The sequence below is a fragment of the Nerophis lumbriciformis genome, linkage group LG21 (genome assembly GCF_033978685.3).
Source record: "Nerophis lumbriciformis linkage group LG21, RoL_Nlum_v2.1, whole genome shotgun sequence".
NCBI lineage: Eukaryota > Metazoa > Chordata > Actinopteri > Syngnathiformes > Syngnathidae > Nerophis > Nerophis lumbriciformis.
The window spans coordinates 2,172,333-2,195,000 of NC_084568.2; the positions used below are offsets into that span (position 1 = coordinate 2,172,333).

Below are 22,668 nucleotides of genomic sequence, written 5' to 3' on the forward strand. Positions count from 1 at the left end.
GTTTTTTCCTAGGGGGCGCTAGAGCAAAATTTTGAGTTTTGGAGTTTGTTTTTTTATTAGATGGCAATTTTTGCCAGTCCTGATGTGTGTGTCAAATATGGTGAGTTTTGAAGCATGTTAAGGGGGTCAAATTACAGCTCAAAGAGGCGGCGGAATAATAATAATAATTAAAGCTGCAAGCAGCGTTGTTTGGGCCCGCGTATTTGGCAGGTGCTAGTCCCAAGTGTCCCAATACTTTTGTCTACTTGTAGTCTGAAGTGTCCCAAGACTTTTGTCTAGTGTACCTACCTTGTCTGCATTTTGTGGGCACGTTGGTGCATCCTGCTTGTAAGCAGCCATCTTACAAAAACATCAGCGCAGCGGTTCTTTGAAGGCTCATAAAATCAAAACCGGAGCAGTTATAAAAAAAAGCGCTTCTGTTGTTGTAATCACAAGGGTTCAATCTCTCTCCTGTGTTAGTTTGAAGGCGAAACGACAAACGCGCTCAGAGGAGTTCGTTTTTGAAGGAAGGTGAACGGTTTTTTAAAAAAAATTGTTTTGAAGGGGGAATAGCAAACTTTCTGTTAATTTTTGCTGGGGGTTGTCAATTTATGAAATGTAGGTCTAAGTGAGACCTACATAGAGGTTTTTGTTTCATGTCTCTCCGACCTTCCCAGTGGGAGTTACAGGCAGTTTTGTCTTTTTTTTCTTCAGAGGAGCAGTTTTTTGTTCGTTTTAATAAAAAATTGCTCTAGAGCGCAATTTTTAAATTTGGGGTTAGGTTTTTTTATTAGATCGCAATTTCTGCTAGTCCTGATGTGTGCGTTCAGTTTGGTGAGTTTTGAAGCATGTTAAGAGGGTCAAATTAGAGCTCAAAGAGGCAAAAGTGACTGATTTTACTAAAATTTAGTGTTGAAGGGGGAATAGCAAACTTCCTGTAGATTTTTGGCCGAGGAAATAAATTAATATAATTTAAGTCTAAGTGAGACCTACATAGAGGTTTTCGTTTCATGTCTCTACGACATTCGTACTGGGAGTTAGAAAAAGTTTACTTGGTAGGGGGCGCTAGAGCGCAATTTTGAGTTTTGGGGTTTGGTATTTTTACCAAAGAGTTTTGTTCGAGTTTTTTTTATGTGTGCGTCAAATTTGGTGAGTTTTGAAGCATGTTAAGGGGGTCAAAGTAGTGCGCAAAGCTGCGGAATAAGAAAGAATAATAATGAAAGCTGAAAGCAGCATTGGTCGGGCCCGCATATTTGGCAGGTGCTAGTCCTAAGTGTCCCAATACTTTTGTTCAGTTTTCGTCATAAGTGTCCCAAGACTTTTGTCTACTTTTAGTCCAAATTGTCCCAAGACTTTTGTGTAGTGTACCTACCTTGTCTGCATTGTGTGGGCACGCTGGTGCTTCCTGCTTTTAAGCAGCCTTCTTGAAAAAACAGCAGCATCAGCGCAGCGGCTCTTTGAAGGGTCATAAAATCAAAACCGGAGCCGGTATTAAAACTCTTTCGATAACTTTTAATCAAAAGGGTTCAATCTCTCTCCTGTGTTAGTTTGAAGCCGAAACAACAAACACGCTCAGAGGAGATAATGTTTGAAGAAAGGTGACCGGTTTTTACAAAAATGTTGTGTTGAAGGGGGAATAGCAAGCTTCTTGTAGATTTTTGCTGGGGCTTGTCAATTTATGAAATGTAGGTCTAAGTGAGACCTACGGAGAGGATTTTGTTTCATGTCTCTCCGACCTTCCCAGTGGGAGTTACAGGCAGTTTTGTCATTTTTTTCTTCCGAGGAGCAGTTTTTTCTCCGTTTTATTCAAAAATTGCTCTAGAGCGCAGTTTTTAAATTTGGGGTTAGGTTTTTTTATTAGATCACAATTTTTGCCAGTCCTGATGTGTGCGTTCAGTTTGGTGAGTTTTGAAGCGTGTTAAGGGGGTCAAATTACAGCTCAAAAAGGCAAAAGTGACTGTTTTTAGTACTTTTTTGTCTTGAAGGGGGAATTGCCAACTTCCTGTTGATTTTGGCCCGAGAATGTACCATTAATGAAATGTAGGTCTACGTCAGACCTACATATAGGTTTTTGTTTCATGTCTCTCCGACCTTCCTAGTGGGAGTTACGGGCCGTCTAGTTGTTTTCTTTCCTAGGGGGCGCTAGAGCGCAATTTTGAGTTTTGGGGTTCGGTTTTTTTTTTAAATTGCAATTTTCGCAGGTCCTGATGTGTGGATAAAATATGGTGAGTTTTGAAGCATGTTAAGTGGGTCAAATTACAGTTTATTGTGGGTGCGGAAGAATAATAAAGAATAAATAAAACCTTAGAATAACAATAGGTCCTTATGTCCCATTGCATAAGGACTCCCTTCGGGAGTCCTTTTGCAATGGGCCATTGCGGGCCCTAATAAAACGCACACAAAAAAGGGGCAGGGGGTTGAAGCTTACTTTTAGAGGCGGTATAGTACCGAATATGATTCATTAGTATCGCGGTACTATACTAGTACCGGTATACCGTACAACCCTAATTGGGACAAAGACCAGGCTCTGGACTTTTTCGCCCAAACTGGCCCAATTTTTATGCTAAATTAATTTGAACCTTAGTGTCAGGTTTGTCACTGACTATTTAGTTATGTTTGGGTTTTTCCCTCCGTGTTTGTTTTTTATTTCCTGTCAGCGCTCTTATTTTGGTTCCTTTTCCTGCACGTCTCTCTGAGCGCTTGTTTCCCTCACCTGTCCCTGATTGGCAGTCTGGCACACCTGCTGGCACTTGCCAATCAGGCCACTGTGTATACCTGCCTCTCCCTCCAGTCAGCGCTGGGGGATTGTTTGTTGTATGCTGATAGCTGTTTGCAGCTTGCTACCTTCTAGTTCCTCGTTTCCTGTTTCCTGGTTTGTGTTTTTCTTGAATTTTGCACATTAAGTTAGGTTTTCCTGCACCAAGCCTGCCATCTCTGCATCTTGGGGTTCGTTAACCAACGCTTCCTGACACTTAGTTTATTTTGACGGAGTAATACAAGATGCTAGTGATGGGTTGATGAGGCGTCATGAAGCGTTTCGACACATTGCAAAACTGTATCGATACTGTGTCGATACTGTGTCACTAAATACTGACATCTGCTGGACATTAAAAATCCCTACAGGCAACCTATGGACCGACTCAACTGACACTGATTTGATGCCCTAGTACAGGGGTCACCAACCTTTTTGAAACCAAAAACTACTTCTTGGGTACTGATTAATGCGAAGGGCTACCAGTTTGATACACACTTAAATAAATAAATATATTGTCATTTGTAAGTTACACGTAAGTGTGATTTAAACAAGAATAGCTAAATAAATACATTTATATATATATAAAAAAAATGGGTATTTCTGTCTGTCATTCCGTCGTACATTTTTTTTTCCTTTTACGGAAGTTTTGTAGAGAATAAATGATGAAAAAAACACTTAATTGAACGGTTTAAAAGAGGAGAAAACACGAAAAAATAAAAATAAAATTTTGAAACATAGTTTATCTTCAATTTCGACTCTTTAAAATTCAAAATTCAACCGACAAAAAGAAGAGAAAAACTAGCTTATTTGAATCTTTTTGAAAAAAATTAAAAAATAATTTATGGAACATCATTAGTAATTCTTCCTGATTAAGATACATTTTAGAATTTTGATGACATGTTTTAAATTGGTTAAAATCCAATCTGCACTTTGTTAGAATATTTAACAAATTGGACCAAGCTATATTTCTAACAAAGACAAATCAGTTTTTCTTCTAGATTTTCCAGAACAAAAATTTTAAAAGAAATTCAAAATACTTTGAAATAAGATTTAAATTTGATTCTACAGATTTTCTAGATTTGCCAGAATAATTGTTTTGAATTTTAATCATAGTAAGTTTGAAGAAATATTTCACAAATATTCTTCGTCGAAAAAACAGAAGCTAAAATATTTATTATTCTTTACAATAATAAAAAAAAAAAATTACTTGAACATTGATTTAAATTGTCAGGAAAGAAGAGGAAGAAATTTAAAAGGTAAAAAGGTATATTTGTTTAAAAATCCTAAAATCATTTTTAAGGTTGTATTTTTTTCTCTAAAATTGTATTTCTAAAAGTAAAAAGAAGCAAAGTAAAAAAATAAATGAATTTATTTAAACAAGTGAAGACCTATCCATCCATCCATTTTCTACCGCTTAGTCCAAGTGAAGACCAAGTCTTTAAAATATTTTCTTGGATTTTCAAATTCTATTTGAGTTTTGTCTCTTTTAGAATTAAAAATGTCGAGCAAATCGAGACCAGCTTGCTAGTAAATAAATAAAATTTAAAAAATAGAGGCAGCTCACTGGTAAGTGCTGCTCTTTGAGCTATTTTTAGAACAGGCCAGCGGGCGACTGATCTGGTCCTTACGGGCTACCTGGTGACCGCGGGCACCGCGTTGGTGACCCCTGCCCTAGTATATACAATAATATAAACCAAGTCATTGTATTTCATTTAGGATTATTTCATATCTTCATTTAAATAAAAATATATTCTTATCTTTTTTAGATACAGTCAATAAATAATGTGAACATGTATCATAACATGGAAATCTAAGAGAACGTGTTGTGGATGATTGTGGACTGGGAATTTTTTTAATTCTATTTTTTTACACATTTTTATAAATAAAAAAAATTAAAAAAGTTTTTCCGACGTATTACATTTTAGACGATTTCTCTTCTTAGTTATTATTTCTCGGGCTGTAGAAAAGAGCCGCTCACAGGGCACAGAGGAGGCGTCAGTGCGACACAGTTGGCGTATCGGTCACGTGACCAAAACAGCTCATGATCGGTCACGTGACTTTCTAAAACCGACACAGGGTTTCGCTCTATGAGCTCGACGCATGCGCCGATGCATTGGTGTTGCCGGACCCATCACTACAAGATGCAAAGGAAACAAGTTCAACCAAATACATTTTAGTGCAAAATTCAAAACATTTATTCAATTTTGAACACCATATGTAGGAGCCTAAATGCTCTTTGAGTTCATTTACATTTTATGTACGGTGCTTTATGAATATTATCCAAATGGGACGTTATTTGAACAATATGACAATGTATATATTGCATGCTTAGAGTAATTATAAGCAGTGTTGGGACTAACGCGTTACAAAGTAGTTTCGGCGGTAACTAGTATTTTTTATATTCAGTAACTCAGTTACCGTTATTACATGATGCGTTACTGCGTTATTTTACGTTATTTTTTATGTAGTGTCGGCTACAAACAGAAGATCTGAGTGTGTTTTATTGCAGCGCTGCGGTGGAGAATAAAAGGCGTGCTTTGTGTGGGTGGAGGCCGGGTGGGGGCTCCCAGACCGTAGTTGAGGGGCGCAGGGGAGACGTTCCTCCAGGGCCTAACAACCGTCACTTTACCCGGAAGTGGGTCTTTACAGCTGAGGGTGAATGACGAGGCCGGCGCTTTGTTGCAACTTTGTGACTTTATTGGACGCAGCCATCCACCACGCTAGAGCACCTGCGCGCACTCACTGTCGCCGTTCCCTCACCTCTCTCGCCCACTCGCTCACTGATGTCACACACCTCACATGCTGTCATATCCTAAAGGGCCACACACACACACACACACACACATACTCTACTCTCATAACAACTAACAAGACATCGTCGAGTTTCTTAACATGGAGACATTCTCAATACTTTTCTTTTGTCGAGCACAAAGAAAATTACATTTTAGTTAAATGTAAGTTGTGTCTTGGATCAAAGAGCCTATCTACTTAAAGTTAAAGTGCCATTATGTTGCAGCTATTTAAAATAGTTTTGTCAATTTGTTCTGGCCTGAAATAAATTGGCCCTTTGAAACATATCTTTGTGTGTTGTATGTTCAGTGATGAGTTCAGTGATGCAAATGCATGTCAAGTTGATCAACACATTGTATTATTCTCCAGTGCAATAACAGTACTGAAATGAAGGCTAAAAGGGCATTAATGGGAGCCTTAAAAAAAAAAAAGAAGAAGTAACTAGTTACTTTTCACAGTAACGCATTACTTTTTGGTGTAAGTAACTGAGTTAGTAACTGAGTTACTTTTGAAATAAAGTAACTAGTAGCTGTAACTAGTTACTGGTTTTCAGTAACTAACCCAACACTGATTATAAGACACACTTTATTTGTAATTATTACATTTGTGTGAATATTTGTATATTTTATACTGCTTTGATACAGTGAAAAATATGTAACTGTTCAATTGCATTGATGGCGGAAGGATCTGTGTAGTAATAAGGTTTGGACACAGTGTATTGTGGGTAATGGCAGTCAGGTATGGTGGAATGGAACCACACCGTTTTTTGGACCTTACTCTTACTTAGTCTTACTCTTTCTCCTGTTACGCACTCGCTTTATTTTGCTATGCACATCGTTATTGTTTGACGTTTTGGAATGATTAAGTTCACAAGTAAACAATGAAAGAGGAGCGTCTTCATTAGGCTTCATTAGGTAACTACACCATATTTTCCATACATTTTACAATAAATAAATATTTTTACGTATTAAAGTAGACCATAAGCCGCAGATATATCAATGCGAGAGGTGTTGTAAATGTTTATTTACATACCCTAAATTGTTTGTAAACATTGTAACACGGCAGTAAAACGGCTGATCGAGCAAAACAGAAGTCATCGTCGTGGACCCACGAGCTCGCGGAAGCAATCAGTGAAACAGACTTATGGACTGTCTTGGCGAATTTACGAAGCTGAAACAATGCAAAAGGCGAAACAAAAAAGGTGCAGAAAAAAACGAGTGTATGAAAATTCAGTGGATTAATATTTATTGCGTCATAAGAATAGAATAGAATGGAATAGAAAGTACTTTATTGATCTCTAGGGGAAATTCAGCACCACAGTTCGCTCACGATAGACAATAAACACTTAGGTATTTTTTTACATGTGAATAATATAAATACAGTCTATTATACAGCATTATTCACATTTAATAATATAAATACAGTCTATCATACAGCATTATTCACATGTGAATAATATAAATACAGTCTATTATACAGCATTATTCACATGTGAATAATATAAACACAGTCTATTATACAGCATTATTCACATGTGAATAATATCAATACAGTCTATTATACAGCGTATACTTACTATTTTACAATATAACTAAAGCAATTTGTACTTACTAAACCCTCCCATGTGTGATGTCTGCAGGAGTGTTTTCGTGCTATTATGCCAAAATGTTTACGCGTTGGCATTATTAACCTACAACTGCCTTCTTTTCGTTTTGTTTCAGTTTCGCAAATCCAGCCAGTCGTCACCGTGGAGATAAGGAGTCTGTCTGCTGATTGGAGAGCGAGCTTCCGTGACGAGCGCCACTTGGGAACATTTAAGGTACGTAAATAAACATTTACAAAGCCTTTCGTACTGGTATATATCTGCAGCTTTATGTGTGTAAAATTATCTATTTCTTCTCAAATGTGGTGGTTAGTGTTGTCCTGATACCAATATTTTGGTACAAGTACCAACATATATTTCAATACTGGCATTATTGTCTTTATTTTAACAAAAAATCTTAAGGTACATGAAACATATGTTTATTATTGTAATTTAGTCCTTAAATAAAATAGTGAACATACTAGACAACTTGTCTTTTAGTAGTAAGTAAACAAACAAAGACTCCTAATTAGTCTATGCAGTAACATATTGTGTCATTTATACACCTATTATTTTGTACACATTATAAAGGACAAACTGTAAAAAATGATTATTAATCCACTTGTTCATTTACTGTTAATATCTGCTTATTTTCTCTTTTAACATGTTCTATCTACACTTCTGTTAAAATGTAATAATCACTTATTCTTCTCTTCTTTAAAACTTTACATTAGTTTTGGATGATACCACACATTTAGGTATCGATCCGATACCAAGTAGTTACAGGATCATACATTGGTCATATTCAAAGTCCTCATGTGACTAGGGATGTATTTACTGAATTTATAAACATAATATACATTTTTTTTAAATGAAAAAATATTTCGGATGCTAAAAAATATAGATGTTAGATATGCTAGATACGCTCCTGTACTTGGTATCATTACAGTGGATGTCAGGTGTAGATCCACCCATGGCGTTTGTTTACATTGTGACGCCGGTGAGCTATTGTATCCTCCTACGGTGTGTAGTGAAGCATGTTTAGCTATTCCTCGTCCTTGTAAGAAACTCACTTTATTTGTCGCCATGGAGACGAGGATTAGTGATTTAGAAGTAGCTAAAACACTGCGGATGGATGTTAGCCGCTGAGGGTGTTTCAGTGTTATAACGTCACCTTTATCGTCTGTTTTTAGACCAAAATGCGTCCGTTCTCCCTTTTCTGTCTACACACTGTGTCTGCTTGTAAGTACTCTGTGTGTGTGCGCTGCCGAACATGCTCCTCTGCTCGTAAAACCAGCAATGTCACGACGTGACGTCATGACGTACTTTTCAAACAGAGTATAGTCGCGTTTATATATATATATATATATATATATATATGTCTTAATAAGGTTATCCAAAAAATAGTGCTCGATACCGTAGTAGAGCGCAATATATGTATGTGTGGGGAAAAAAATCACAAGACTATTTCATCTCTACAGGCCTGTTTCATGAGGGGGGTTCCCTCAATCATCAGGAGATTTTAATGGGAGCATTCACATACCATGGTTTATATAGGGCACAGAGTGGGTGGGTACAGGCTGGCCTAGGGGCGTGGTGATTGGCTCATGTGTTACCTAGGAGGTGTTTCCGTCTGTGGCGGCATGCTGTTACAATTTCGCTGCGCTTGTTGAGGGATGACAGGTCTGGACGGTAAATAATAAACAGTTTCTCTTTCAAGCATAGGTTGCATCTTTTATTACCACTATTGTAAGGTGTGCTGGATGCAAGAATTTGCCATGTTATTGAATATTCAATATTATTGTCTTTGCGGTCCCAAATGTGTTTGCTGAGTTCTGTGGTATTCCGCAGGTTTTGGTTCCTGAAAGAAGCCTTGTGATTGTTCCATCTGGTTTTGAATTCTCCCTCGGTTAATCCTACATATGTGTCGGATGTGTTAATGTCCTTGCGTGTTACCTTAGATTGGTAGACAACTGATGTTTGTAAGCACCCCCCGTTGAGAGGGCAATCAGGTTTCTTTCGACAGTTGCAACCTTTGTTGGTTTTGGAGTCGCTCTGTCCGGGGGCCGACGGCTCATTTGCAATTGTTTTGTTGTGGTTTGAGATTATTTGATTTGAAACTGTTTATTATTTACCGTCCAGACCTGTCATCCCTCAACAAGCGCAGCGAAATTGTAACAGCATGCCGCCATAGACGGAAACACCTCCTAGGTAACACATGAGCCAATCACCACGCCCCTACGCCAGCCTGTACCCACCCACTCTGTGCCCTATATAATCCATGGTATGTGAATGCTCCCATTAAAATCTCCTGATGATTGAGGGAACCCCCCCTCATGAAACAGGCCTGTAGAGATGAAATAGTCTTGTGATTTTTTTCCCCACACATACATATATATATATATATATATGTATGTATATGTATATATATATATATGTATATATATGTATATGTATATGTGTGTATATATATATATATATATATATATATGTATATGTATATATATATGTATATGTATATATATATGTATATATATATATATATGTATATGTATATATATGTATATATATGTATATGTATATATATATGTATATATATGTATATGTATATATATATATATATATATATATATGTATGTATATGTATATATATATATGCGGCTTATGTATGTAAAATGATGTATTTCCTCTAAAATGTGGTGATTAAATACTGGTGTACAGTATATATACACTATATTGCCAAAAGTATTTGGCCACCTGCCTTTACTCACATATGAAGTTGAAGTGCCATCCCACGGAATTGTCCAAAATGTTTTGGTATCCTGGAGCATTCAAAATTAATTTCACTGGAACTCAAGGGCCGAGCCCAACTCCTGAAAAACCAACCCCACACCATAATTCCTCCTCCACCAAATTTCACACTGGATGCAGTCCGAAATGTATCGTTCTCCTGGCAACCTCCAAACCCAGACTGGTCCGTCAGATTGCCAGATGGAAAAGTGTGATTCATCAGTCCACGCTTTGCATTGGACTTGGTGATGTATGGCTTAGATGCAGCTGCTCGGCCATGGAAACCCCATTCAATGAAGCTCTCTGCGTACTGTACGTGGGCTAATTGGAAGGTCACATGAGGTTTGGAGCACTGTAGCAACTGACTGTGCAGAAAGTCTTTGCACTATGCGCTGACCCCTCCCTGTCAGTTTACCTGGCCTACCACTTGGTGGCTGAGTTGCTGTTGTTCCCAAACTCTTCACTTTTCTTATAATGAAGTTGACTCTGGAATATTTAGGAGCGAGGAAATTTCAATACTGGTTTTGTTGCACAGGCACAGTTCCACGCTGGAAATCACAGACTGTTTTGGCGATATCCTATATTCCGATATTGTCCAACTCTTAATTACCGATGCCGATATCAACTGATACCGATATATACAGTGGTGGAATTAACACATTATTATGCCTAATTTTGTTGTGACGCCCCGCTGGATGCATTAAACAATGTAACAAGGTTTTCCAAAATAAATCAACTCACGTTATGGGAAAAAAATGCCAACATGGCACTTCCATATTTATTATTGAAGTCACAAAGTGCAGTATTTTTTTTAACATGCCTCAAAACAGCAGCTTGGAATTTGGGACATGCGAGGAGCATGAGGAGGTTGAGGTGTGTGTGTGGGGGGGGGGGTGTTTGGTTGTAGTGGGGGGTGTATATTGTAGTGTCCCGGAAGAATTGGTGCTGCAAGGGCTTCTGGGTATTTGTTCTGTTGTGTTTATGTTGTGTTACGGTGCGGACGTTCTCCCGAAATGTGTTTGTCATTCTTGTTTGGTGTGGGTTCACAGTGTGGCGCATATTTGTAACAGTGTTAAACTTGTTTATACGGCTACCCTTAGTGCATACTTGCCAACCTTGAGACCTCCGATTTCGGGGGGGGGGCGTGGTTGGGGTTGGGGGCATGGTTGGGGGCGGGGCTAAGAGGGGAGGAGTATATTTACAGCTAGAATTCACCAAGTCAAGTATTTCATATATATATATATATATATATATATATATATATATAAGAAATACTTGACTTTCAGTGAATTCTAGCTATATATATATATATTTATTTTATTATATATATATATATATATATATATATATATATATATATATATATATATATATATATATATATATATATATATATATATATATATATATATACATGTGTGTATATATATATATATATATATACATGTGTGTATATATAATATATATATAAATAAAAGAAATACTTGAATTTCAGTGTTCATTTATTTACACATATACACACACATAACACTCATCTACTCATTGTTGAGTTAAGGGTTGAATTGTCCATCCTTGTTCTATTCTCTGTCACTATTATTCTAACCATGCTGAACACCCTCTCGCAGGTACCCAGAAAGGTTTCAAGTACCACCAAAAAAACTGAATCTCTGAAGACAGTATACAAATCTGTGTTAAAGGTGTACTAATACTGTTTGTATAATAAGCATGTTATTTTTTTACAAATGAGGGTTAAGAGTTCAGTACTAAAAAAAAAAAAGAAAAGAATGTGGCTTAAGTACAGTTTTTTAATTGAGCTGCTGCATTTTTTGGTTGGGTTGTTTATTTATTTTGAGTAACTTCTACACATTTCTAAAAGGGGAGGAATGTAATAGAGTGATCTATGTTTGTCTGTTGCCATCTCCTGGTGAATGTTGGCTATAGCGTACTGGGGTTACTTTTTGGTTGGCCAACGATTTACGTGGTGTTGCGCACCTGACGTCACTCAGGTCCGCATGGAGCTGCAGGGGGCGTGGCCTGAATTTCGGGAGATTTTCGGGAGAAAATTTGTCCCGGGGAGGTTTTCGGGAGAGGCGCTGAATTTCGGGAGTCTCCCGGAAAATCCGGGAGTGTTGGCAAGTATGCCTTAGTGTGACCTGTATGGCTGTTGACCAAGTGTGCTATGCATTCACTTGTGTGTGTGGAAAGCCTTTAAGGTTTATTGGACGCTCTGTACTTCTCCCTACGTCCGTGTACACAGCGGCGTTTTAAAAAGTCATGCATTTTACTTTTTGAAACCGATACCGATAATTTCCGATATTACATTTTAAAGCATAATATCGGCAGTCCGATATTATCGGACATCTCTAGTTTTTACAACATTATATTGTTCATGGAAGTTAAGTACAAGTTATTTTTTTATTCTGGCAACTTAGCTGGCAGTTTTTCTACCGTAAAAACAAATGTACCGTCTTTCCATTTACAGTAATACACCGTTAAAAACAACAACCGTAGATTTTACAGTCAAAAACCGGCAGCTCAGTCAACAGAATTTTAACGCCAATTTTTTTTTAAATCAATTTACCGGTACAGTAATATCATGAAAAGAACACCGTAACATGTATTGTAATTTTTATTAATTTGATGGGTAGGGCGTAGCGGGGGGTGTATATTGTAGCGTCCCGGAAGAATTAGTGCTGCAAGGGCTTCTGGGTATTTGTTCTGTTGTGTTTATGTTGTGTTACGGTGCGGACGTTCTCCCGAAATGTGTTTGTCATTCTTGTTTGGTGTGGGTTCACAGTGTGGCGCATATTTGTAACAGTGTTAAACTTGTTTATACGGCCACCCCTCAGTGTGACCTGTATGGCTGTTGACCACCATTCACTTGTGTGTGTGGAAAGCCTTTAAGGTTTATTGGACGCTCTGTACTTCTCCCTACGTCCGTGTACACAGCGGCGTTTTAAAAAGTCATACATTTTACTTTTTGAAACCGATACCGATAATTTCCGATATTACATTTTAAAGCATTTATCGGCCGATAATATCGGCAGTCCGATATTATCGGGCATCTCTAGTTTTTACAACATTATATTGTTCTTGGAAGAAAAGTACAAGTTCTTTTTTTATTCTGGCAACTTAGCTGGCAGTTTTTCTACCGTAAAAACAAATGTACCGTCTTTCCATTTACAGTAATACACCATTAAAAACAACAACCGTAGATTTTACAGTCAAAAACTGGCAACTTAGCAGAATTTTAACGCCAATTTTTTTTAAATCAATTTACCGTTACAGTAATATCATGAAAGGAACAATTTTTGTTAATTTGATGGGTAGTTTGCTGTAAAGTTAAGTATTTTTATTTAGACAAAAACATGTTTGTAAAGTATGATAATATACTGTAATATTTGTTGCAATATTGGATACTAGAGATGTCCGATAATGGCTTTTTTTCCCCCGATATCCGATATTCCGATATTGTCCAACGCTTAATTACCGATACCGATATATACAGTGGTGGAATGAACACATTATTATGCCTAATTTTGTTGTGATGCCCCGCTGGATGCATTAAACAATGTAACATCCCGGAAGAATTAGTGCTGCAAGGGCTTCTGGGTATTTGTTCTGTTGTGTTTATGTTGTGTTACGGTGCGGACGTTCTCCCGAAATGTGTTTGTCATTCTTGTTTGGTGTGGGTTCACAGTGTGGCGCATATTTGTAACAGTGTTAAACTTGTTTATACGGCCACCCTCAGTGTGACCTGTATGGCTGTTGACCAAGTGTGCAATGCATTCACTTGTGTGTGTGTGGAAAGCCTTTAAGGTTTATTGGACGCTCTGTACTTCTCCCTACGTCCGTGTACACAGCGGCGTTTTCAAAAGTCATACATTTTACTTTTTGAAAGCGATACCGATAATTTCCGATATTACATTTTAAAGCATTTATCGGCCGATAATATCGGCAGTCCGATATTATCGGACATCTCTAGTTTTTACAACATTACATTGTTCATGGGAAAAAAAGTACAAGTTCTTTTTTTTATTCTGGCAACTTAGCTGGCAGTTTTTCTACCGTAAAAACAAATGTACCGTCTTTCCATTTACAGTAATACACCGTTAAAAACAACAACCGTAGATTTTACAGTCAAAAACTGGCAACTCAGTCAGCAGAATTTTAACGCCAATTTTTTTTTAAATCAATTTACCGGTACAGTAATATCATGAAAAGAACACCGTAACATGTATTGTAATTTTTATTAATTTGATGGGTAGGGCGTAGCGGGGGGTGTATATTGTAGCGTCCCGGAAGAGTTAGTGCTGCAAGGGCTTCTGGGTATTTGTTCTGTTGTGTTTATGTTGTGTTACGGTGCGGACGTTCTCCCAAAATGTGTTTGTCATTCTTGTTTGGTGTGGGTTCACAGTGTGGCGCATATTTGTAACAGTGTTAAACTTGTTTATACGGCCACCCTCAGTGTGACCTGTTTGGCTGTTGACCAAGTGTGCCTTGCATTCACTTGTGTGTGTGTGTGTGGAAAGCCTTTAAGGTTTATTGGACGCTCTGTACTTCTCCCTACTTCCGTGTACACAGCGGCGTTTTCAAAAGTCATACATTTTACTTTTTGAAACCGATACCGATAATTTCCGATATTAAATTTTAAAGCATTTATCAGCCGATAATATCGGCAGTCCGATATTATCGGACATCTCTAGTTTTTACAACATTATATTGTTCATGGGAAAAAAAAGTACAAGTTCTTTTTTTATTCTGGCAACTTAGCTGACAGTTTTTCTACCGTAAAAACAAATGTACCGTCTTTCCATTTACAGTAATACACCGTTAAAAACAACAACCGTAGATTTTACAGTCAAAAACTGGCAGCTCAGTCAGCAGAATTTTAACGCCAATTTTTTTTAAATCAATTTACCGGTACAGTAATATCATGAAAAGAACACCGTAACATGTATTGTCATTTTTATTAATTTGATGGGTAGGGCGTAGCGGGGGGTGTATATTGTAGCGTCCCGGAAGAATTAGTGCTGCAAGGGCTTCTGGGTATTTGTTCTGTTGTGTTTATGTTGTGTTTCGGTGCGGACGTTCTCCCGAAATGTGTTTGTCATTCTTGTTTGGTGTGGGTTCACAGTGTGGCGCATATTTGTAACAGTGTTAAACTTGTTTATACGGCCACCCTCAGTGTGACCAGTATGGCTGTTGACCAAGTGTGAATTGCATTCACTTGTGTGTGTGTGTGGAAAGCCTTTAAGGTTTATTGGACGCTCCGTACTTCTCCCTACGTCCGTGTACACAGCGGCGTTTTAAAAAGTCATACATTTTACTTTTTGAAACCGATACCGATAATTTCCGATATTACATTTTAAAGCATAATATCGGCAGTCCGATATTATCGGGCATCTCTAGTTTTTACAACATTATATTGTTCATGGGGAAAAAAAGTACAAGTTCTTTTTTTATTCTGGCAACTTAGCTGGCAGTTTTTCTACCGTAAAAACAAATGTACCGTCTTTTTATTTACAGTAATACACCGTTAAAAACAACAACCGTAGATTTTACAGTCAAAAACTGGCAACTCAGTCAACAGAATTTTAACGCCAATTTTTTTTAAAATCAATTTACCGGTACAGTAATATCATGAAAAGAACACCGTAACATGTATTGTAATTTTTATTAATTTGATGGGTAGGGCGTAGCGGGGGGTGTATATTGTAGCGTCCCGGAAGAGTTAGTGCTGCAAGGGCTTCTGGGTATTTGTTCTGTTGTGTTTATGTTGTGTTTCGGTGCGGATATTCTCCCGAAATGTGTTTGTCATTCTTGTTTGGTGTGGGTTCACAGTGTGGCGCATATTTGTAACAGTGTTAAACTTGTTTATACGGCCACCCTCAGTGTGACCTGTATGGCTGTTGACCAAGTGTGAGTTGCATTCACTTGTTTGTGTGGAAAGCCTTTAATATAATGCAGCACAAACAAAACAACAACTCCTAAAGAAGAAGCATCATCATGGACCTTGACGAGGTCTTTCTGGCCCAGCACTGAGATCCACACCCCAGGTCCAGAGTCTTCCCCCCTGCCATGGGAACTCACACCTATTTGCTCCCATTTGCAACAGAAAAGCTTTTTGCTGCTAGGGAATGTTGTGTTTGCTCTTGTGCTGACTCTTTAAGTGCTGAAAGTGCAAACAGGACCGTGTGACCCTCCTGTCAGGACTCCGGACCCTCCCGCCCCCTCAGAAGCTCATCTAGCGTCACCGCGAGAGGTTCTGCTCGGGCCACTCGAGGGAAATGTTTTGTGTGTCACTTGCACGCCGCTTATTGAAACCGCAGGAAGGGCCTTTGGACCCCGGCCAAGGAGGATCTGGTCCCGTCGCGCTCCATCCGGATTCGGACAAAAGAGATGGTATCCTGAGCGCGCTTTAAAGGACGGCGAGCACCCGGCGGCCCGAGGACTCGGGATGCAGACGCGGGACTCCACCTTCGTCCGACTGGCGAACGACATCAGCCGCGCCACGGAGCGGGCGGAGGAGAGTCCGGCGAGCCCGGAGGACGGTCGCCCAAGGTCCAAGCGCAGGAGGACTGTCACGGTGGTGCAGCGGCAGGCGGCCAACGTGCGGGAGAGGAAGCGGATGTTCAGCCTGAACGAGGCCTTCGACGCCCTCAGGAAGAAAGTGCCCACGTTCGCCTACGAGAAGAGGTTGTCCCGCATCGAGACCCTGAAACTGGCCATGGTCTACATCGCCTTCATGGAGGACCTGCTGGAGGACGGGAGCCCAGCATGACTTGGGAAATACTTTCAGTGTAAGACCTGTTCGTTAACTCAACATGAAGAACACCTGCACCTATTTTTGCACAACTTACATTCTATCCATCCATTTTCTACCGCTTGTCCCTTTTGGGGTGGCGGGTGGGTTGCTGCCCCCCTCTACCTCAAAGAACTGCTCAGCCCCAAATCCTCCACGCGACATCTCCGCTCCGGACAGACTGACCACCTCCAACCTCCGAGGACAAAGCTACGAACAATGGGAGACCTGTGGAACGCTCTCCCTGACCACCTGAGGGCACCACAGACTGTGGATGCTTTTAAAAAAAGGCTTAGAAACCCTTCTTTAAAAAAAAAAAAAAAAAAAAAAAAGTTCTAGTTCTAGTTCCATTCATCCATCCATTTCCTACCGCTTGTCCCTTTTGAGGTGGCAGGTGGGTTGCTGGAGCCTATCTCAGCTGCATTCCATGGAAATGCCCCCCACCCCTCTACCTCAAAGAACTGCTCACCCCCAAATCCTCCACGCGACACCTCCGCTCCGGACAGACTGACCACCTCCAACCTCCGAGGACAAAGCTACGAACAATGGGAGACCTGTGGAACGCTCTCCCTGACCACCTGAGGGCACCACAGACTGTGGATGCTTTTAAAAAAAAAAGGCTTAGAAACTCTTCTTTAAAAAAAAAAAAAAAAAAAGTTCTAGTTCTAGTTCCATCCATCCATCCATCCATCCATTTCCTACCGCTTGTCCCTTTTGGGGTGGCGGGTGGGTTGCTGGAGCCTATCTCAGCTGCATTCCATGGAAATGCCCCCCCACCCTCTACCTCAAAGAACTGCTCAGCCCCCAAATCCTCCACGCGTCACCTTCGCTCCGGACAGACTGACCCCCTCCAACCTCCGAGGGCAAAGCTACGAACAATGGGAGACATGTGGAACGCTCTCCCTGACCACCTGAGGGCACCACAGACTGTGGATGCTTTTTAAAAAAGACTTAAAAACCCTTCTTTTTTAAAAAAAAAAAAAGCTTTTTTCTTTTTTTAGATATATGCGTGCTAGTTCTAGTTCCATCCATCCATCCATCCATTTCCTACCGCTTGTCCCTTTTGGGGTGGCGGGTGGGTTGCTGGAGCCTATCTATATAATAATAAATAATAAAATTAAAGTGCAAATGAAAATACCACTTTAGTCATAATTTTTGCGCTTACGAAATTTCTCTATGAATTTCACTCTGTTTGTTTTATATCGTCATTACTGCCACAAGTGGTAGAAAAGTGTATTACGACTAAGTACCGCTGTGGCCTATGCGGACCACAGCTGGTAAATCACAAAGGTTAAATTATTAATTTAACAAATAAACTTTAGGCTTAGGTCAGACTGATTAGACAAAATACATTTACATACAATATACATTATGTTCTGCTAAAATAAATAAACTAAATTAATAATAAATAGTAATAATAGTTTTTTCACTAAACTGTCAATAAAAATTAAAGTGCAAATGAAAATACCACTTTAGTCATAATTTTTGCGCTTACGAAATTTCTCTATGAATTTGACTCTGGTTGTTTTATATCGTCATTACTGCCACAAGTGGTAGAAAAGTGTATTACGACTAAGTACCGCTGTGGCCTATGCGGACCACAGCTGGTAAATCACAAAGGTTAAATTATTAATTTAACAAATAAACTTTAGGCTTAGGTCAGACTGATTAGACAAAATACATTTACATACAATATACATTATGTTCTGCTAAAATAAATAAACTAAATTAATAATAAATAGTAATAATAGTTTTTTCACTAAACTGTCAATAAAAATTAAAGTGCAAATGAAAATACCACTTTAGTCATAATTTTTGCGCTTACGAAATTTCTCTATGAATTTGACTCTGGTTGTTTTATATCGTCATTACTGCCACAAGTGGTAGAAAAGTGTATTACGACTAAGTACCGCTGTGGCCTATGCGGACCACGGCTGGTAAATCACAAAGATTAAATTATTAATCTAACAAAAACTTTAGGCTTAGGTCAGACTGATTAGACAAAATAAATTTACATACAATATACATTATTTTCTGCTAAAATTAATAAACTAAATGAATAATACATAGTAATAATAGTTTTTAAACTAAACTGTTAATAAAATTTAAAGTGCAAATGAAAATACCACGTTAGTCATAATTTTTGCGCTTAAGAAATTTCTCTATGAATTTGACTCTGGTTGTTTTATATCGTCATTACTGCCCCAAGTGGTAGAAAAGTGTAATACGACTAAGTACCGCTGTGGCCTATGCGGACCACGGCTGGTAAATCACAAAGATTAAATTATTAATTTAACAAATAAACCTTAGGCTTAGGTCAGACTGATTAGACAAAATAAATTTGCATACAATATACATTATGTTCTGCTAAAATAAATAAACTAAATTAATAATAAAAATAGTATTTTAACTTAACTGTCAATAGAATTAAAGTGCAAATGAAAATACCACTTTAGTCATAATTTTTGCGCTTAAGAAATTTCTCTATGAATTTCACTCTGTTTTATATCGTCATTACTGCCACAAGTGGTAGAAAAGTGTATTACGACTAAGTACCGCTGTGGCCTATGCGGACCACGGCTGGTAAATCACAAAGATTAAATTATTAATCTAACAAATAAACTTTAGGTTTAGGTCAGACTGATTAGACAAATAAATTTGCATACAATATACATTATGTTCTACTAAAATAAATAAACTAAATTAATAATAAATAGAAATAATAGTTTTTTTTAACTAAACTGTCAATAAAATTAAAATGCAAATGAAAAAAACACTTTAGTCATAATTTTTTGCGCTTACGAAATTTCTCTATGAATTTCACTCTGGTTGTTTTATATTGTCATTACTGCCACAAGTGGTAGAAAAGTGTATTACGACTAAGTACCGCTGTGGCCTATGCGGACCACAGCTGGTAAATCACAAAGATTAATTTAAAAAATAAACCTTAGGCTTAGGTCAGACTGATTAGACAAAATAAATGTACATACAATATACATTATATTCTGCTAAAATAAATAAATTAAATGAATAATAAATAGAAATAATAGTTTTTTTTAACTAAACTGTCAATAAAAATTAAAGTGCAAATGAAAATACCACTTTAGTCATAATTTTTGCGCTTACGAAATTTCTCTTTGAATTTCACTCTGGTTGTTTTATATTGTCATTACTGCCCCAAGTGGTAGAAAAGTGTATTACGACTAAGTACCGCTGTGGCCTATGCGGACCACGGCTGGTAAATCACAAAGATTAAATTATTAATTTAAAAAATAAACCTTAGGCTTAGGTCAGACTGATTAGACAAAATACATTTACATACAATATACATTATGTTCTGCTAAAATAAATAAACTAAATGAATAATAAATAGTAATAATAGTTTTTTGAACTAAACTGTCAATAAAATTAAAGTGCAAATGAAAATACCACTTTAGTCATAATTTTTGTGCTTAAGAAATTTCTCTATGAATTTCACTCTGGTTGTTTTATATTGTCATTACTGCCACAAGTGGTAGAAAAGTGTATTACGACTAAGTACCGCTGTGGCCTATGCGGACCACGGCTGGTAAATCACAAAGATTAAATTATTAATCTAACAAATAAACTTTAGGTTTTGGTCAGACTGATTAGGAAAAATAAATGTACATACAATATACATTATGTTCTGTTAAAATAAATAAACTAAATTAATAATAAATAGTAATAATAGTTTTTTCACTACACTGTCAATAAAAATTAAAGTGCAAATGAAAATACCACTTTAGTCATAATTTTTGCGCTTACGAAATTTCTCTATGAATTTCACTCTGGTTGTTTTATATTGTCATTACTGCCACAAGTGGTAGAAAAGTGTATTACGACTAAGTACCGCTGTGGCCTATGCGGACCACGGCTGGTAAATCACAAAGATTAAATTATTAATCCAACAAATAAACTTTAGGTTTAGGTCAGACTGATTAGACAAAATACATTTACATACAATATACATTATGTTCTGCTAAAATAAATAAACTAAATTAATAATAAATAGTAATAATATTTTTTTCACTAAACTGTCAATAAAAATTAAAGTGCAAATGAAAATACCACTTTAGTCATAATTTTTGCGCTTACGAAATTTCTCTATGAATTTCACTCTGGTTTTATATTGTCATTACTGCCACAAGTGGTAGAAAAGTGTATTACGACTAAGTACCGCTGTGGCCTATGCGGACCACGGCTGGTAAATCACAAAGATTAAATTATTAATCTAACAAATAAACTTTAGGTTTAGGTCAGACTGATTAGGAAAAATAAATTTACATACAATATACATTATTTTCTGCTAAAATAAATAAACTAAATTAATAATAAATAGAAATAATAGTTTTTTAATAAACTGTCAATAAAAATTAAAGTGCAAATGAAAATACCACGTGAGTCATAATTTTTGCGCTTAAGAAATTTCTCTGTAAATTTCACTCTGGTTGTTTTATATTGTCATTACTGCCACAAGTGGTAGAAAAGTGTATTACGACTAAGTACCGCTGTGGCCTATGCGGACCACAGCTGGTAAAACATACATATTACATTCTAGGGGGCGCTCCAAACACTGGTAATTAGTACAAGTTAGCGTTATAGTGAGTTGATTTTTCATGCTCATTTTTTGGCTGTTTTTATCTGCCACATGTGAAAAGTTGTGGTCTGTGAAAATAATGCATACATTAAACCGGTCCCTGGTGGAAAAAAGGTTGGGGTTGTTAGCATGGATTAGCTTGCAGCAAATATGCCTGATTAGCACTCCAACAAGTCAATAACATCAACAAATATCACCTTTGTGCATTCACGCACAGTATAAAAAGTTTGGTGGACAAAGGAGTGGCATAAAACGTGTCTTTCTGTGGCAGCGTCGGAGAAAGTTGTACGTGTTGACGAATTACGATGAGTTCAAGGATCGCTGAAATTAGTCGGACAAAATGGTGCTTGCCAAATACCCTCATCAGTGAATGATGTTTAATATAAAGAGTGGGAATTCTAACAATTAGGAAGGTTTCTGTCATGTTTGTCCTCCAGAAAATATATTAATAACCTGCTTTTTTTTTATTTCTCTTTGCTATTTGGGCTTATTGGACCCTAATTAGAATAAAAACTAAGAATTAACTTTTGATATGATGTACTTAGTCCATAAGTACACAAATGTGTACCTCATGTTTAGTGACGTGCTATTTCTTATTTTTACACTTTTTTTTCCTCCAAATTCCATTGTATGTTACACTCTTCTGACACCACCAGATGGCAGTATACCTACTCAGTGGCCTAGTGGTTAGAGTGTCCGCCCTGAGATGGGTAGGTTGTGAGTTCAAACCCCGGCCGAGTCATACCAAAGACTATAAAAATGGGACCCATTACCTCCCTGCTTGGCACTCAGCATCAAGGGTTGGAATTGGGGGTTAAATCACCAAAATGATTCCCGGGCGCGGCCACCGCTGCTGCCCACTGCTCCCCTCACCTCCCAGGGGGTGATCAAGGGTGATGGGTCAAATGCAGAGAATAATCTCGCCACACCTAGTGTGTGTGTGACAATCATTGGTACTTTTTAACTTTAACTTTACGTGTCCACATAAGTGGCCTTAAGACCCCAATTCAGTAGTGTACACAATTTTGGAAATAAGAGCTAAAAGGTGCTGTCCACGCATGTGGCCACTAAGCCTTTAGAGGTTTTAAACAAAACATTTTATTTTTCCGTTTTCACACATCTCTGAAGGAGATCCAGGGAGCCACTAGGGCGGCGCTAAAGAGCCGCGGGTTGCTGAGCATAAAGAGTGTGATTAATCTGCAACTAAACACAATGAATGCAATATTTATTTGATCTTTAACCACACGAGGGAGCTGTTTATTTATTTTTTTGACAGCCCAAATATAAACTATTTTGTCTCATGTACGTTTTTGGATTTAATTGGATGTGCGTGTGTACCTAATGAAGCG

The 22,668-nt window shown here is 37.7% G+C and overlaps 2 protein-coding genes across 2 annotated transcripts in view; both read left to right on the forward strand.

Moving 5' to 3' along the window:
• The first annotated feature begins 7,244 nt into the window (after positions 1-7,244).
• twist1a (twist family bHLH transcription factor 1a) overlaps positions 7,245-22,668 on the forward strand; it is a 39,324-nt gene continuing 23,900 nt past the window's right edge. Inside the window, exon 1 of the transcript XR_009817661.1 lies at positions 7,245-7,343. The gene's annotated coding sequence lies outside the window, so the exon portion shown is untranslated. The remainder of the gene's footprint in view (positions 7,344-22,668) is intronic.
• LOC133621422 (fer3-like protein) lies at positions 16,045-17,282 on the forward strand. Its single transcript, XM_061983480.2, has one exon. It carries the CDS (start codon positions 16,357-16,359, stop codon positions 16,678-16,680), a length of 324 nt encoding a protein of 107 aa, XP_061839464.1. The 5' UTR covers positions 16,045-16,356; the 3' UTR covers positions 16,681-17,282.

Coding starts and splice junctions, on each gene's coding strand:
- LOC133621422 (XM_061983480.2), top strand. CDS start 16,357: ATGCAGACGCGGGACTCCACCTTCGTCCGACTGGCGAACGACATCAGC.